The 13,044-nt window shown below is 39.7% G+C and overlaps 1 protein-coding gene across 2 annotated transcripts in view; it reads left to right on the top strand.

Annotated features, from left to right (window-relative positions):
* The window catches only part of tfap2d (transcription factor AP-2 delta (activating enhancer binding protein 2 delta)), a 29,129-nt gene that overhangs the window by 8,992 nt on the left and 7,093 nt on the right, over nucleotides 1–13,044 (top strand). The window contains exons 1-2 of one of the 2 annotated variants that reach the window (XM_023839383.2): nucleotides 10,875–11,030; nucleotides 11,749–12,246. In XM_023839383.2, coding sequence (XP_023695151.1) covers nucleotides 10,992–11,030; nucleotides 11,749–12,246 — 537 coding nt within the window. In that variant the 5' untranslated portion in view covers nucleotides 10,875–10,991. Of the gene's footprint in view, nucleotides 1–10,874; nucleotides 11,031–11,748; nucleotides 12,247–13,044 lie in introns of those variants that run through there. The other variant, XM_023839382.2, reaches the window with a different exon arrangement.

The following is a 13,044-nucleotide window of genomic DNA, read 5'->3' on the forward strand; positions in this document are numbered from 1 at the left end:
CCATTTTTTTACAGCTGCAGTGATAGCCAGAGCAACATTTGTGTGCAGCTGCAGTGATAGCCAGAGCAACATTTGTGTGCAGCTCCAGTGATAGCCGGAGGATTGTTTGTTTACAGCTGCAGTGATAGCCATCATGACTAATGGTCTGGCTTTGTGTCTTGTACACCAACAATGCTCCATTGAGACACCAGCTCATTAAGATTCAATGACTTGTTGATAATTGCTGTACAAAAAGGGGCACATACATATGCTGTGTGCAGAATGAAGTATGTGCTATTATTTTACCTAAGCCCTAATGCTCCAGCATCAGCGTTCATATTTCTTAAGAAGTCATTTTAGGAACGAAATTAGATATTCGGATTAAAGTAGGAACCTGTGATGCACTATCAAACGCTTATAACAAATTGGTACATGGGTGAATGGGTTCAGTTAAATTCAATTTAATTTTATATAGTGCCTTTCACAACACAGTCACCCCAAAGCACTTGACAAGAGTATGTGGCAATACATCATTTATTTAAAATGGTGCACGAAACAGGGAAAAGGGAAGAGGGAACAAAAGAATTCCAGAAGAAAATGGAGGAGAGGAATCAAAAACCTCCGGGGGTCCAAGGTCGACTGGCTGCCCTACTCCCCTGGGCATACTGACATTATAAAGACCAGAGGATACGAGTCTGCTTTAATGAAAGTAAGGTGTAAACTGTGGTGATAGTCAAAGTCCATCAGGATTCCATCAAATAACCTTTAAAATATATAAAGTTAAGCACATTCAAACAGAAACTGAAAAAATACAATGACTTACTCAGGGCTCATTATCTAAATATTTATAATGCATGTTACATATCAAGCCTCCAACAGGTAAAAGGTACATGCAGTATACATATGAGCATGCACTACCCAGTAATGCTGAAGAGTTACAAAACAGAATATGATCGTTACATCTCTTAATATTATATATAATGCACAAATGTGTGTTTAAGGAACAATTAACCATGAACCAGTATCTTTCAAAGTGGACATAAGCTCACAGTGGCTTTAAGGAGCTGGAATATGCAAAATGTCGGCATTTACTCGCATTTCCGCTTTAGAATGAGAGAGTAAACAACACTCAGCTTCTCTGCTCAATGATGCCTCTGTGTCTCTGAGTCCTGCTACATTTTAGAGTCACTGTCTTCGAGTCCCTCCAGACATTTAATACCTATTGACTTTTCCGAAAGATAAAAAGTGAAAATCGTCGTGTGTAGGAAGTTTATTAACTGGACAGTTTGAGGCAAACAGTTCCTGGCTTTTTAACGTCACCACCTTGTTCTAAAATGCTCCGTCTCATGAATTTCTGCGCTTTGCCTTAGATTTTACAGATCAATATGTTCCTCTCCATTGCCTGAATGTTTAATGTTTTTGAGTCAATGTGCTTTTATCAGTCCAGAAGCTTCATTGAGTTATTGTGTGGAGAATCACAGATTCCAGAGGACGAGCAAAGGAATGGTCCTGCATTAATGGAGGCCGAGCACACATTAGGCTGTGCGATAACCTCCTAGTGCCGGTCATTGGTGTTAAAAGGGTAGTACTAAAAAAAGAAGAAGGTCATTTAAAAACATGTGTAGATTTACAGAGGAAAAAGATGATTACTGGAGACAGAAGATGGCTGCAACGTCAAGCATCCTTGGAATGATTTGTTTTCAACCACAAATCCAGTGAAGGAGGAGAGGGTAAAGCATGAAACAAAGGAGGAAGTAATCCAAGCGCCGACTCGGAGCGAATGGCGTTGCGCTCGTGGGGGACCTGGTGCTGACAGCCGCTCATGAAGCATGAGCACGTTCATGCGGTGCTGCAGCTCCTTGGCGTGTTGAAGATGAACCTTGAACTGCGACAGACAGCATGATTTTGGCTGTTACCTGCCTGAAAAACCCAGAATAAGCAATGAAATCCAAGTGATCAAAAATGAACAGGCATGTATGTATTTCGAGTTGGAAGAGGGAAAAAATGATTCCTTTAAGGAACCGCATATCCTGAATGACATGTCACATTTTGGCTGGTGCACAGCTTGTCCTGGGTGCTGCGGTGAATTTCGCATGAAGAAGTGAGCTCAGGGGGAGATTCTCCAGCTTAAATCTGCAGTCGCATGTTGATCTGGTGGAAGTTCACATGTGCATGTGCTGAGAGATAAAAAATGAATGCCTTGCACCATTTTTAGGAGTGTGGACATTTCTTCCTGGGACCAGGAGCTGTCAGACGGAAACCTGCCAGTCACATGGTATTGAACAATCTTTAAGAGGCGTTCTGCTTCAGTGAGCCAAGGTCACTAATGCCGCATAACTGACAGGCAAATAATTTCATTGTAGAACCAGCTCTGGGCACAGGCCAACCCCGTAGGAAAGACCAGAGAATCAGCAGAATTACGTGGAAACAAAGAATATGGCCGAGATCAGAACAATGAGATTCCCAGCTGATACCAGGGTTCTGTGCACCTGTTCTGTTCAGAACAATGAGTTTCCCAGCTGACACTAGGGTTCTGTGCACCCGCTCCGTTCTGCAGTAAACTCACTTGAAAGGGTGTGAATCCTGTGAAGGGTCTATGTGACAGACATGTGCTGAGAAGACAGATGATCGGAATGGTGAAACAAGGTGCAAAGCAGTTACTTAACACCTTACAACACTGCTGTTACTGTCACGATGGATGTAACTGTTCTGGGGAGCCACTAGTCCTATTCAAGGTTGCTGGAGTCTGGAGCAAATCCAGAAACCTACAGGCACAAGGTAGGGAGTCATCTAGGATGGGGCACCAACCAATTACAGTGCACTTTGGGGACCAATTTTATATTCTTTTTATTTTAAAACCTTTTTTAAAACATAGCAACTGTGTTTAACATTTCCAGAGAGTCACTCTTACTTGAAAAGAGGCCATTCTGCACATACTGTATGCAATTAATATATGGCTATACATTTAATTAAATACACTGTCTGTTTTTGGTGTGGCATTATGAAATCATACCAGAGTTTGGAAAAATAAATTTTGTCGTGTAAACAACAACACTGCATCAGCATTTAATTATATATATTAATGAAGATACAGTGAGACAACACAGTGTTAAGTAATATCTCCCACTTCTAACAAACGGGCATCTCTGAAACTGGGAGACGGCACATTCTAGACAATTTTTTCCCAGATGGCTTTTCTCTCTGGTGTTTGTACAAGTTAAATGCCCATTTTACCTTGTACAAGGGAAACCATGGCCCCACAGTATTAGGCCCTATTTATGAACAAAACACTTTTATTTAAGAGATTATAGAAGGATTACATGATCAAAGCTGTCAGATGTATAAAAGAACATGCAAGTGTAACCTTTCACTGAGTACATTTAATATTGGAATCCATTTTGTACTGATAGAATGCTGAAGGTAATCCCATCCCTCAGGTAGTTGCCTGAGGGTCCTTAAAACACACACTACTCAAGGCGCACTCTGGTGGCTGAAAGCAGCACTGCAGGGAGAGGATAGAGGTCAGAGTAGCACGTAAAACGCGGACAACGGCAGATGAATTACTTGTTTTCCGTTGACTAACAGCAAATTAACCACGTGTGTTCAGATGACAAACATTACCGGTTGTGGGTTTGTCAGTAGCACGAATTGGTTGCGTTCAACTTGAATTAGGACAAACCAAAGGGAAGCGATTCTATTAGGAATGGTGCATAAAAATGTTTTAGTAAAAATATTATTATTATTATTTTATTATTATTATTAATAAACATGACCTGAGTGAGTTCCTCGTGCTGCGTCATATTATAGTCAGCTGGACACAACACACATAGGCAGTGGCGGTTCTTAATACATACGTGACTCGCCCCAGTCACAGTACCGACATTTTGCCGATAGATGTCTCAGGTCGAGGACCATATATACACCAGGGCTCGTATGGGCAATCTGAGGAGATCATAAACAAAACTGATCGTGTACTCAGCGTGTACAAACCCCTTACAAAAAAAGGAAAACCGTGCTGTTGTAACAAATTCCATTCAGTGAAACTCCCCGTATTTTCAAACTTCCGTTTGCAAAAAGACTTAATAAAACTTCGCGGTCTGCGCCTCTTCCTTGTTCTCTGTAAGCACCTATTCATAAGCTCCCCTCGGCTTCCGCCTCCAACTCCGCCGCTTCTAAACCTCATCCACTCTCCACTTCAACTCCTCAGAGGCTCAATAAACAGCCTGTCACTCTTAAACATGTAGAAAATGTACCATTGCCTTCCAAAAGACACCACTGTACAAACCACATAGATTTTGCATTTTACACACTGATGAACTTCTCAGTCTCGCTTGGCACTTGACAGTATTCTTTTATTACATTTCATTATATCTCGTATTATTTGACGGGGATGTTCTGTTTTTCCTCGGTTTTGTAACTCAGTTGTCCATTTCTTGATTGATGTTAAGAATATTTTTGCCTCGATCTTACCCCAGTAAAACCGTGACTAAATAAAAGCGACAATCGCTCTATAAACTACTAGACTGAGAGTTGTTTTTTAGAATAATAGTGAAAACCTGAGTTTTAATCCAAATGGAAGGGTGGAAGTGTAGCTGACAGTGAAATGAGCACTTGCCACTGAATTTCTGGTGATGAATGAAGCAATGTACTTAGTTAAATTACGTGAATTACTAATAGAAATGGGTTTTTTGCGACGGATACCTTGGTCTCACGCCATTAAAAGTGCAAAAATTATAAGTTGTCGTAGATTACTAATAAAGAAATTACATGCACACAGTTCACACGAATACAATGATTCATATAAATCTTGTGGCACACTTTCTGTTTTAATATCTCCCAGGTTAACAGACGCAAAATAATTCTCACATGCGTTCTTTCTACATACTTATTTACTTAATTATCAAAATTGAAGCACACCTAAAAACAAAGGAAATGTTTTGACCATCAGTCTTATTTTAGATACGAATTTATTTTGGATTCAATCTTTATCTGTTTCATTTTCGACACCAAAAATGAACAGCCATTTCAATGCATCAAAAGTGTCAATCTCTCCTCCTAGGTCTCTAACCAACTGTGTCAAATTACAGGAAAAATCCATGGACTATAAAATCTCTCTGAGGCCTGGAACTCTCGCTTGACCCGCTGGAGTGGTGTTTACACACAGTTACGTTGTCTGACATGGTCATCATTAGTAGCGGATCATGCTAAATTAAGATCGCGTTTATGTATCTCTAGGAGGGAGCTGATCCCTTCTTCCACGTGCCCACTCTTGCTTACATGCTCGGTTTCTTTCTCAGCAGATCCAGTTTGGGCTTTCTCGCTCAGGTTAAGGGCATAAATAATTCCATCAGTTTATAAACTGTTCTTAACTTTAAACCACAGGAAAAAAAATCACAGCAATGTATCAACAGGTGGGTCCCTGTTTGTGCGGAATGCTACTGTGTAAGCATTTTATCTACAGCATTTTCCGGAAAATAGTGCACATTATTGATTTTACAGTTTCGTGATCGGCGACCAGGAAACAGTGTATCTTTTATGATGTGTTATTTACATATCTGCCTAATTTTGGCAATTTACTATGCCAGTCTGCTCGATCACAATTTATTCTATAAAAGCAACCCATGTCAGAATTATTACAAAATAAGAACAAAGGCTGTAGGCCTAACACGTAAATGGGAAAATTTCTAGGTAGTGGAAAACTTTCAGCGAATGACAAAGCCTTCGACCACATTATTCTAAGAAACACATAAATAAAATGTATGCCATTTTACAGTTAATGGTTCTAATTTTGTGCGATGCACTATTACCACCACTCTACGCTGCTTTAATTAAAGATGTTATCAATTTAAGTTTTAATTAATCAATGAATAGACAATGGGTTGTTAACCCGCCGACTTAGTTGTCTGTAATCTCTCATTACTGACCCCTATTATTGGACTAATTGCAAAACGCAATACTGTATTCTAAGTGTCCGTTATGCTGTCTGTGAGGACAGATCGGCCTTTTAATTATTGTCCTCTTTCGGTTTCACTTGTCTGTCCCGCAATGAAAGTCCCCATTGAGCTTCATTCATTCGTGCGGCGATGCGGTGCGGGTGAAGCCAGCGTCGGAAGCTGAGGCGGGCGGCCAGATCGGTGCCGCCCCCGCTAGCCACCCCTACCGTAAACCCTACCTGTCTGGAGGCGCTAGATGTTTGATCTGTTTATGCGCATATGCACAGATACCGGGAATCGTCCTTACGTTGCAGAATGAGAATATTGTTGATTTTTTTCGGACAATAACACATCCCGACTGATAACACTTACGTGTCTTAATAACAGGCGAACCTTGCTCAAATACACTTTTTATACTTACCTCTTACAGACATACAGGCAACAGGATGCCACCAAAACGCCCAGTTATGAGAAATAGGCTATTACCTCTGTAAGTTTAAATCCATCTGCACAAAATACTACAATACCAGAAACAACTCCGTAAGTATGACGCCCCACTCCTGGTGCGGAGCAGTAGGAGGTATATAATAAAGTTAAACACTTAGACTGTGTTGTGGTTCTGCCTGGTCGTGATCTTTATGTGATAAATGCATATATTACTTCCCCAAAACGTGAAATATAAATCCATTCCAAGACAAATATGAGTGTAAACTTATTGTTTCAGTACTTTATAATAGGCTTACTATACGTATTTTATTGGATTAACTAACTGAACAACGCTCTGTAGCATTAGTGGCCTGGAAAAAATAGTCTTTACGCATATATTTATCATTAAGAAAAAAATGCGCTCTGGATGAAACGGTCTTTGGACAGGATAGATACTACAGATTAAATCACGAACAAGCAGTGATTTTCATTAGAGTTATTGCAACAAATGCCGTTTATAACGTCACTGGGATGCTTAGATTTCACCGGCCACCTGTTACCAATATTCTTACACCTCAAGTCTTCTCAAAGTAATTTATTGTTAATCTTTCAGTAAAGCAAGCAGGGACTGACGCCTATGCCCCTCCTTCCCCGGACCGAAAAGGATCCCCACGATTAGCATAAAAAATGATGCCGTGTTCATTAATGATTTTATAAGTAGGTCACAGCACCCAAGTCGGATTGGCACTGTTTCTTAATGACATGCTGTTATAATGGCACCCTAATTGCTGATTTCTGTAAGGTAACGGACAGTGTTGTGCAGAGCTTCGGTGAATCCGATAGGCGTGGAGGCGACTCTGCAAGCCTCTTGTGGAAAGCAACAGACAGGCGTCTAGGAAATGTAAACGGCAGCGACGAATTTCTGGGGGCGGCGAGATGGGACTATTTTGGCGCCTTTGCCATACATAATACATACATAATAGTTGCTTTAAATCGGAATTTAATCATATGATATATATATACAGAGAGAGAGAGAGAGAGAGAGAGAATACAATATATTGAATACAATACTTAATTCAATTTCTTTCAAATACATTGAAAGTACGTGGTTTAATAGACATAGCGTAATATAACCAACGCATAATATATAGCCTACGTTTGTAATGTAAATCCAATGGGAAAAACGAATTGTTTCGTAGATATAATATGCTTTCTCTAGAATTTTCTCTAACTAGGCTTGTGTGTTGAAATGAAATACTGAAATGTACAAAATGTATTTCAGGATCAGGCGTCCCGTTACGTAGAAAAACACTGGTTAAAAATATTAATGTCTTGGGGTAGAAAGCCTTTGTTTTTAATTTATTTTTCACTTTTTCTGGAAAAACCCTCGGAGACATTTGGCGTCCATGAAGGTTATGGATAAAGGAATAGAACACGATTGCTATGCCGGTTATTATTGATACTGGTGATGAGCAAATTACATTTATGAACGTTTATAGATTTTTCCCCCCAAATATTAGTTGATGATTGAGTTTATTTTATGAGATAACTGCGTACTGTTCCGTAAATGCATACCCGCTGTTGTATTATGTCTTCCACTGGAGACCCAGTCATGGATTTTCACAGATGCCTTTTACTGCAATATTAGCTTATTAAGGAGTAACAACATGACACAATATCCTAGTAAAAAAATAAATGTTTGCTAGCGACTGGAAATGTGTCTTTGTTACGTTCGAGTCGTAACGAAATAATCCAGTTAGCGCATAATGAAGCTTAAGGCCATTTGAATGCAGTGTCCCTTAAAGAAAATGCAAAATTTCTGAAAAATATAATTGAAAGGGGATGAATGTTGTAACCTGGATAACAGACCCCTCGAGTGTCGCGTTTCCAGCACGATCGTCCAAAGCAGCATACAAGCTGAACAGATGGAAGGAGTCCCTAGCAGCACGGTGCATATGGCCCTGCGGCCCTCGAAGCAGAAGCTATGCCTACCCTGTCCTGAGCTCTATAGACAATGTCCACCCTGCAACTGGTACTGCGCTTCTGTACGGTACACATTGCCTTCACAGACTACAAGAGACGCTAATCCCTCACGTGTGACAACTGGGCATCACCCGCATTCTGTATTTTTCACGGAGCCGGGGCAAAACAATTGGATTATTTCAGCCAATACCAAACAAAGTCGAGCTCACCAAAATTTTACCTAATGATGATTTTTATAAATATCAAAATGAGTGTCTTTGTAGCATTGTCAAGACATTTCGGGTTCAAACTTACTCTATTTTATTCAACGATATTTACTACTAATTGACCTTGAAAAAAATTAAATTGCAAAAAAAAAAAGATTTCTTTGGATATTATCCCAAAAAGAAATGTTATAAGATAAGTATTAATAATTTAAAGGTAAGAATATATTAACTATTATGTTAATGTTGAGGCTAAAACGCGAGGAAGTCCAGAATGAAGTTCAGGTGACAACATAAAAAACAAAACGACCACAAAAACGCCAAATATGGAATTGAAAACAGCGGCTGACGTGCTGTGTTTTGATCTTTATGTTTTCGGCCTGTCCCACCGTGCGCTTCTGGATGGATCCAGCCTGACTCATTTAAAAGTGGAGCACGTCGACGGGAGCTTGAGCACACTTAAAAAACGGAGCACACCCCGTCTAACTGGAGCCTCACCCCAGCAGAAACCCGTCAATGGACGGCGGCGAGCGCGCGGCCTCCTGTCGGAATTTTATTTCCTGTTACTTTATGTGGAATTAAGTGTATATAACAGCTTAATTCGGATTATATGAAGGAGATATGATGCTTATGGTTTCCTAATTATATATGTTTATATTTTGGGCTACACGGCAGAAGGGGAAATAATGTTGTTCTCGTCTTTCTTACTAATTTTAGGGTTATTGAAAAACATTTCTGCAGGTGGTGGGGCTGACATATTAAACGGCGAGATGGACCATCCCACCATAAAGTGTAATTCGGAAGTACTGTGCATTTCATAGGAATTACTGGCTTTTAGAAGCCAATTAACATGTACGTTCCGCATGAGTTTTTACTCACACAGAGACGTAGGCCTATAGGACGGCAATTGCAGCTTAAAACATATTTTTATATATCATAAATGGCTATAAAATAGAAATTAACGAACGCTTGAGGCATTCGATTTAAACATGTTTAGAAAAGGAAAACGAAAGCAGGCAGGTGAACCCCCTCGTCATCCCTCCCGAATGTGAGTATTTCTGAGCAGAGTGCCTCCCCCAGGCGCGTGCACCAGTTGCCCTCTTCTTCAGGATATATACTGAAATATTCTTTTGTCCTAAAACGTCCAAAGGTACCTCCCAGTTATATTCTACCAGGCTAATAAAACGTGGTAGAAAGTGTAGCTATGACCCCCGCACACGACTGGATAATCACACTTGGACATGCACACAATGGAGTTAAACTAGAGTCGTGTGCCATTGTCGATGCACACAAAGGCGGACGGGACGAGTGACACGTCCTGTTAGACTGCTTGAACAGATATCGAAAAAACCGCCAAAGATTAGTACCGATTTTACAGAAAAGTTTCATGTTTAGTCGCCCGATGCAGATTACAAACCGATTGGACAGCTGAAACACACACGCGCGCGCGCGCACACACACACACACACACACACACACATACACAGGCACAGACACACAAACGGGGCATAAATAACGTACATAAAATTGTGATAACAAAATACACTGTTCTTTAATATTCACGAATATAGGCGAATTGTTCACTTAAAAAATCACGTTTTTCCTTCATAAAAGTAGGCAAAACGAACAAATCGCTTTAAAAATACATTTTCAATATATTTTGTGGCAAATAAACCCCAATAATACACACAAGCCCCCACAAATTTACTTTTAGCAAAACAAATGATTACGCATATATCTGTATTAGACACGACTGTATTAATAATACGTCTAAATTGTGTAATATAATTTTAAAAAACATCAATATTGGCTAAAATCGTAGTTTATTTGCTTTTCTAGTTACTGGTTAAAACGTCGCCTACAGCATCAGCGATCCTTTAGGGTATCCCTTTAAAAAGTAGTATAAATGATAAAACGGTGATTGTCGAATGGACTATAACGAAGGAAAATAATTTGTTTCAAAACAATTAATTTAAGTGCAATATCCACAAAATGCAACTTACAGTTCTGTTGAAAATCCAAAAAATGTAATGTCAATGGTTGCCGTGAAGGTACATCGAAGAAACCAGAATCGTCCTGGCAAAGAAAACACAAACGGTCAAAAAGAAATGTCCGCAAAAAATCACAAAAAATGTTGAAAGAGCACTTGGTTCCTTATTAGGCGAAGATACAATATTTATTCCTTGTCTCCTGGGATGAAGCTCCTCCATCTATTGTCCTCCCATTCCTCTGTGCTGATGCTTAATTTTCAAAACTTCTATATTACCAAGGGACCTACGACATCAGCCAAAGAAATACCCAGCAAGTACAAAATCTCAACCAGGCAGCCGCTTTTGTGCAGAGGGGAAATTCATTTCATCCAGGTTTTAACGGCTCCGAGAGAGGAAGTCTTATTTTTGACTATCTATTTTGGATTTTAAAATAACTGAATTTATAGCGCAACAAACCGGGTTATTGGATCGCGAAAATGTCAACAACCTTTCCGGGACTGGTCCACGATGCAGAGGTATTTTATTTCATTTTATTCTTAATTTGCAGTCTGTTATATTTAATTAAAATCTATTGGTAATAAAGTACGGAAAGACAGAAAATACGTTATGACATCTGTCACCGAGAATCGTTCATCTTAGTTTACAGCAGTTGCCGTAACGAAATTTAATAATACGGTGGCAGAAAGAAAAAAACAGGTCTGTGAATGGGATTAAAACGTGTTATGTGTCACACCGCTATTACTGTATGAATCTGGTTGTATTATCACTATGAATGGAAAAAACTGGACTTATGCGCGTGTAGAGGTATAATACAACAGAAATGAACGGTGATGGGATTTTTTTTTTCATTATTGAAAAGATACGAGAGGATCGACATTTACCTGCTGCACTGTGAATGACAATGTTGGGACAATGATGTTTAAGTCTCTAAACAACGAGGGAAGAAAACATGCGTTTTCAGGGGAGAGAAAAAACGCCTCGTGTCAAATGATAGACATAAAATACTGGAGGGGCTGTGCGGATGCGCGTAAGGACGCTTCTCCCGAGTAGCGCGATATGACAAAACCATCAGGTACTTTAAAATCACACTTTGAATTGTGTTTGGAAGGCAGGATTTCTACCTTCGTTTTTAAGCATTAGTTTTTCGTGCATAGAGCAAACAGACTACACATGGATAGCTGCAAGGTATTGTAAATGACATTCCTAATATTTTCTTTCTTTTTTTCTTTACAGATACGTCACGACGGATCAAACAGTTACCGTTTGATGCAACTCGGATGCCTGGAATCAGTGGCCAACTCATCTGTCGCTTATTCCTCCTCGTCTCCACTAACGTACCCCGCTACAGGAACCGAGTTTGCGTCCCCTTATTTTTCAACAAATCATCAGTATACACCACTTCACCACCAGTCCTTCCACTACGAGTTCCAACACAGTCACCCAGCGGTTACTCCCGATGCCTACTCCTTGAACTCTCTACACCATTCCCAGCAGTACTACCAGCAAATACACCACGGAGAACCTGCCGATTTTATAAATCTTCACAACGCCCGAGCATTAAAATCTTCGTGCCTCGACGAACAGAGGAGAGAGTTAGGGTGTCTTGATGCCTATCGCCGGCATGATCTTTCGCTAATGAGTCACGGTTCTCAGTATGGCATGCACCCAGACCAGAGACTCCTACCCGGATCCGGTTTAGGTCTACCGCCTCCAGGAGCTGACGATTTACAGGTAAATGAGTTGTAGTATTTTTCCCCAGTTGTTCAAGCACGATGAACTACACGCAGTATTTTTTTAAAAGTGACAAGGCTGCGATTAATCTAGAACCGCATTCATATAAAATGACCTTTCGTAATCTATAGAAGTATGGCCGCAATATATCAAATCATGTCCAAGGTTTTGGTTAACGGGTAGTATAACCGTCTACGATTTGATTAATCAATGGGTTAATAACGCACAAATAACGTGTAGGGGAATTCACAATCGGAAATATACAGAATTTAACCATGTCTGTTTAATACATTTATGATTTAAAATCTATAATCGAATCGAGAAAAAAAAATCATTTTATAATAAAGACGGCTATTCGGTTTATTGTCTTTCTTTTTGGGACTATATTATTTACATTTTCTTTTCGATGTGAAAAGTTAAAATGAATTCACCACCTTGTGCGCGTCTGCTGCTCTTTCGATCCGCACACTCACCCTCTCTCTTCAATGAAAAGCGCGCTGTTTTCCCTTTTTTCCTCTAAAAGACGGGATTAGGCGATTGTAAAAAGTCTGGACAAAAGACAAATCCGTCGCAAAAGAGCACCGTAGTTTATCCAATTTACGACTTAATGTCACTCAACTGGTTATTTATGCAATGACATCTGATCAGGTTTGGCGATAAGTTACAAAGGGTGGAAATTAGTTAAAATGTCGATAGCATGGTGTGTTGTAATTATTTTCTATTTATAATGATCTTCATATTAAATTAAATACCACAGTTTAATACTAGGACATACAAGAACAAAATATTGCAATACAA

This window comes from Paramormyrops kingsleyae, chromosome 19 (assembly GCF_048594095.1).
Source record: "Paramormyrops kingsleyae isolate MSU_618 chromosome 19, PKINGS_0.4, whole genome shotgun sequence".
Classification (NCBI taxonomy): domain Eukaryota; kingdom Metazoa; phylum Chordata; class Actinopteri; order Osteoglossiformes; family Mormyridae; genus Paramormyrops; species Paramormyrops kingsleyae.